At 37.7% G+C, this 5,696-nt stretch overlaps 1 protein-coding gene across 1 annotated transcript; it reads right to left on the bottom strand.

Moving 5' to 3' along the window:
• Positions 1-2,552: 2,552 nt before the first annotated feature.
• adra2db (adrenergic, alpha-2D-, receptor b) lies at positions 2,553-3,800 on the bottom strand. Its single transcript, XM_067376614.1, has one exon. It carries the CDS (start codon positions 3,798-3,800, stop codon positions 2,553-2,555), a length of 1,248 nt encoding a protein of 415 aa, XP_067232715.1.
• Positions 3,801-5,696: the final 1,896 nt, after the last annotated feature.

The raw sequence follows: 5,696 nt of genomic DNA, 5'->3' as shown, positions 1-5,696 counted from the left end.
CAACCGACTGCAATAACGGTTCTCTGAAAAATGTATTAAGCTTCTCGCTAGAGTCCTAATGGGGATCTCTGCCAAATGCAGTTTCTAAGCATTAGTCTGAAGCAAGATTTGTACATGTTTGAATATATTTTTTGATGGTTTAACCATCCCAAAGTGACAAGAACATCTCATATTGCAGGCTTGTAAAGAGGTTTGTAGTGTGTCCACCACAACATCACACTTGAAACAGCTGCATCCTCTGTGTTAGGTGTGTCAAGAGCGGTGCATGGTGCACATGATGGGCAAGATTTTCCTCAGAGGGAATCTGTTCCTGCTATTCTGTTTTATTCTCTTTGAAGTGTGTCTCTGGTCACTGCTCTCAGAATACGATTGCAGAGATGGAAGTTTTACAATAGCTTTCAAGTAGGAGAGCGGGATTGTCTTAGCTATACCGGTTCTGTCAGCGCTCTTATTAGGGCACTTGATTTCAGTTGGTGCCAGAAAAGAACCAAATGGGCTCCCAGGGGCCCGAAGGGGTTAAATTCCCTTCTGCCATGTTACTGTAATGTATCCTGGAGCCAAGTGTGTAAACAGGGGCCCCTTAACTTGACCAATTGTTCATAATCACACACAGTATGCATCAAACAACTTAAACAAAAACACAACAGGGTTCTTACATCATTTGCATAATTTTCACACATCCTTCAACATGGGGGTCTATTAACTTCCTTTGTTTCTAACATTAGCCTTAACCTGCTCTCATGCTGTGATAAGAAGATTATTCATTTTTGTGCATTATGAATTATTACATATTTGTCATATCAATAGTTTTGTCTTACTTTTAGTTTTATGATAATAACCCTGAAAATATCCCTAATATACCCTGGCTTTTGTCCTTTGATCCATCCCTCAACTGAGATTTTACATGAGTGCACTATGAATAGAATACTGTACTTATTTTATTAACATAATGGTGAGTTAACATCACAACACTATTAAGATTTGGAACAATAAGGATATGATTATTTGCCAAATAAGGAGAAACAAACAACTAAATAAATGAATCATTCATATTAGGCCCAGCCTTTTCAGCTCTGGCATGTAGCCCAATCTTTGATTTTAAAGATGATATGAATAAACCACTCTGTCTTACTGTTCAGTTCAACTGAGATGTAAATGCTATGGACATTTCATTGTATAACTAGGGTGGCATTAACATATAAATTACCTTTAAATGAGGATAATCAAATTTAGAGTTTAAAACCCCAGCAATTCATGTCATCTTATGCAGCCTTTGACTGATGTAGTTAATTTTACATAATCAGATTGGGGGGAAAGAAGAAATGAATATTGTACAAGACAAAACGTGCTTCTAATGAACAAAAAGTTGCATCTTCCTTCAGGTAATTGGCAATTAAATATTCAGAGATTTTAACAGTTTAATGTTTTTGTGAGTTCATTTCATAAACACTGGTTCAAAAACTTTATTAAAATGTCTCACATTAATGTCTTTGTACATTGAAACAATTTCATGAAAGTGTCTGTGTCATATCTAAGTTTTTTCGATCCAGTTTTGCAGTATTTTGAACATGTACTCCTATAAATAATACACATTTAAAGTGGACTGCCACATTATGTGTGGTCTTTAAAGGAGTTTTCACATTTGGCCAGGTCACCTGCCAGTGTTTATCTGAGGAAATAAACATATTGTATACTTTAAGTTAAAATCTCAAATATGAATACATTACATTCCAAAAAATGCTGTAAAATCCTGTAAGACTATTTACAAAGCACACAGACTAACTCAAACAAACACACGGCGACACGTACGTTATATAGGCCTGGGTCAATGACACGATGCTCATTTTTGTGTCCGGATGTAAAAAATTATTCAAAAATACAACAAAAATGCCAGTTATAGTAATTTAAATACACCTTATGATGAAATGTTTTTAATTTCTGAAAAAAAAAATTCACATTTGTGAGGCTTAAAGAAATAAAAAAAAATAATTTTAGTGTAAATGGCTGGAGATTGTAAAAAAAAAAGAGGATTAAATTCTTGATAAAAGAAAAGTTGGTATTTGTTTTATCTTTCAAACAAAGCAGTTTGGTTTCAAATATTATTAATATTTGAAGAAGAAAGTCTGCCAAATCACTGAGTCATTGTGGTGTGACCAACAAGAAGAAAGACATTTTGTTTTCATGTGACAAGAATACCATAAAACCATATTAATGTGTGTCAAGATTTTTTTTTTTTTTTTTTTTTTTTAAAAAACACTTGTTATAAAAAGGGAATGTTTTGTTCAGGCTAAGAAAACTTCTTATATTCCTGAATGACTGTTCATGATATGATAAAATATTAGTTTGAAAACTTAAAAAAACTACAGATATTTAAAGTGCAAGGAAAGAATGTCAGACATTTTAAGGCAGATAAGTTATATTATATTATATTATATTATATTATATTATATTATATTATATTATATTATATTATATTATATTATATGTTTTATATTTACAAAAGATTGCCCCTCTGCCTCTTATTTGTCATTGATTCACATATACATGTGCATTTACGTGCGTGTAGAATGCTGACACATGATCTTCTTGAACGCTTTCCTAAAATCTCTGTTGAAAATGGTATAAATGATGGGGTTCACAGAGCTGTTGCAGTAACCAATCCAGAAAAAGAGATTAAACAGAGAATCCGGTATCGTGCAACTTTCTCGACATATTGCATGAAGGCTGTACGTGAAGAAGAATGGAAACCAGCAGAGCACGAACACCCCCATAACCACTGCCAGAACGAAGGTAAAGCGCTTCTCTCGCATCTGTGCCAGTTTTGACTTGGACAAAGACAGCTGACGCGCCTTCGGCTCCTGCTCGAGCTCCGACGCGCGGCTACATGCCCATGACAGCCGTCCATTTTGCTTTGGGCACGCGTGTGCACCTTCCACCTTCCTGCTCTTGGCGAAGCGCGAATTCCTGTGTCTGTTGGAAACGCTGCTCTCCTCCAGATCGATGTCGTCGAGCTCGCCTTTGCGCTCTCGACTGCCTGAGCTGTGGCTGCTGGGGCTCTCCATCTCAGACTTGCCTTTACGCACGAAGCAGGTCTCGGACTGCGACGGTTGTCGCTCCATCCCGTTCTTGGCCACGAACACGGTGGACGCGCGCTGTTTGGCCACCCTGTAGATCTTGCAGTACACCAAAATCATGATGAGACCAGGGGCAAAAAACGACACCATGCAGGAGGAGAGGATGTACCAGGTCTCGTTGTTCAGCAAACACTCCAGCTCGTCGTGTTTGGTCATGAGAAGCGGCGGGAAGGAAATCACCGCCGAAATGATCCACACCACCGTGATCATGAACTTTATTCTCCGCGGGGTTCTCTTTAGATTGTAGCTGACCGCTTTGGTGACCGACCAGTACCGGTCCAAACTTATGGCGCAGAGGTGGACAATAGACGACGTGCAGAAGAGCACGTCCAGAGCCAGGTAGAAGGCACACCAGGTGCTTCCAAAGTACCAGTAGCCCATCACTTCATTGGCTAGGGAGAATGGAATGACCAAAGTGGCCACCAAAATATCAGCAGACGCCAAAGAGACCAGAAAGAGGTTCTGTGGCGCACGCAGCGCGCGGCTGGTGAAAACGGCCACCACGACTAATACGTTCCCCACAATGGTCACCACGATGATCACGGTAACCACGAGAATGATGAGCACCGCCGCGCACTGTGAATGCGGCGGGGGTCTCGGCGCGCTCGTGGCATTAGTATCCGCTGATGAGTTCGGCGAAGTGAAGGTGATGGTAGTTAATTCCATTCTGAGGACCCTTGGTGCTGATCCCCCATTTCCAAGCGTATTCTCATCCAAGGCGCGCTTCGACTTCAAACTTGTAGACTCCAATCTGAAGCGCTGCGCAATCCGCCAAACACTCCACGCCAAGCGTATCATAACAAAGATGATGTGCTAACTTTTAAAACCCCCCGATAATTTGGATATATTTTATCTGTTTCAACTGCCTTTTTGGTGGGGCAGTGGAGAACCACAATGAGCCAAGACATGCTTTGTTTCCTAAAGAAGCGCGCGCGCGCGGAGACAAGAGGGTTGAGTCTTCGGTGCGCTCCAGTGTGTCGCGCCGAATAAATATGGGAGTGTTTGTGCCCTTCTCTCTCTCTCTCTCTCTCTCTCTCTCTCTCTCTCTCTCTCTCTCTCTCTCTCTCTCTCTCTCCCTCCCTCCCTCCATGGGGCGTCAAACAAGCTTTTGTTTCGGCGTGTGATTAATTAGCAATCAAGTATTGTAACTTTCGTTAATAAGTCATGAATGTACATGGAATATATATCAATCAAAGTTCTATTCCATTACCCAATAATGAATTATATATAATTATATAGTGATATTTATTTAATACAGTAGATGGTGGAGAGAACTGGCAGCTGTGATTGTCAGAACTTTATTAAAAATGTTACAAACATTATAGGATGGCAATGTGTTGTTACATTAATAAAATGCAGCATGAGCAAAAAATGTCAAGTAATATTTTAAATCAAATCCAAACAAAGATCTTGGTTCAACCAATAATATATTTAATAATAAATAAATAATTTAATAAAAAATAATTTAATAATAATAAAAGTAATAATAATAATAATAATAATAAAGTTAATTCATAAATATTTTTACAATATTTTACAATATATTACACACTGTCTTTATATATTCAATATATTACCATAACCAATTATCAGGTTTTTATTTTAGCATGCCTTAATTTTCTGTTACAATTAGCAATTTTTACAATACATAATCTTGTGCTGAAGTCAGTTACCCACCAATGTAATTCCCAGTGTGAACCGATACATATATTATGCCACATGCCTGTGCTTTGGGGTAATTTTGATGCTTCATTTTGCCCCACAGCTTTAGGAACAAATATCCCCATTTATTTTTAGAGACCTGATTGTTAACTTTCCATGCAATTATTAGGCCTGTAATTCTACTAGTGAGTATAGTAATCGAAAGTGGTCTATAGAGATTCATTGACTGCTTGGGCAAATTAAGTAGAATTTAAGATGTCAGTAGCCTATCCAACTAATAATACCCCTAGGCTTTTGCTATTACTAATCAAACTAAAATGAAATATGTTTTTTACATTTTTTTTATTATTATTATTATTTTTTTTTTTTTTGGTGTAAAAGCAGAATTCATGAGTTATCTAGCATTGCTGACCTACCACCAAGTCACAGTTATTCAACAAAGATGATGACCCTTAATGACCCTTAATGTTGAACACTGAAATCCATTCAGTACCGAGGCATAATGACTTTTTGGTATAGTATCAAAATGAGAGTGTTTGTAGAGCATGGTGCTGAATTAATAAAGTGTGTGGATGAAAATCGAAAGGCTGTTTAACAGTAGTTTGCATTTACTTAAGCCTTAAATATATCTACATCTGTCAACATCCCAAAACGTTTTGTGTATTTCCTGATTTCAATTCCTTTTTGAATCCCAGATTTTCAATGTAGTCTCAGAGTTTTGGGCCCAACTTTATTTTCAGGTCAGGAAAATAGAAGGATAAAATGCTTTCGATGTATTGCATTGAGGAGCTGACGATGGTAGAATGTTTTCTTCCCTGAAGGAGGTGCTGTAATTGTATGCATAAATGCAAAATGTACATAACGAAAACTGAAAGTTTGACTTCACTTTCAACTTGATTA

The sequence above is a fragment of the Chanodichthys erythropterus genome, chromosome 22 (genome assembly GCF_024489055.1).
Source record: "Chanodichthys erythropterus isolate Z2021 chromosome 22, ASM2448905v1, whole genome shotgun sequence".
Lineage (NCBI taxonomy): Eukaryota > Metazoa > Chordata > Actinopteri > Cypriniformes > Xenocyprididae > Chanodichthys > Chanodichthys erythropterus.
This window is presented reverse-complemented; position numbering and strand designations above follow the sequence as displayed.

Excerpts from the sequence above, each read along its gene's own strand:
- adra2db (XM_067376614.1), bottom strand. The coding sequence starts at position 3,800 with ATGGAATTAACTACCATCACCTTCACTTCGCCGAACTCATCAGCGGAT.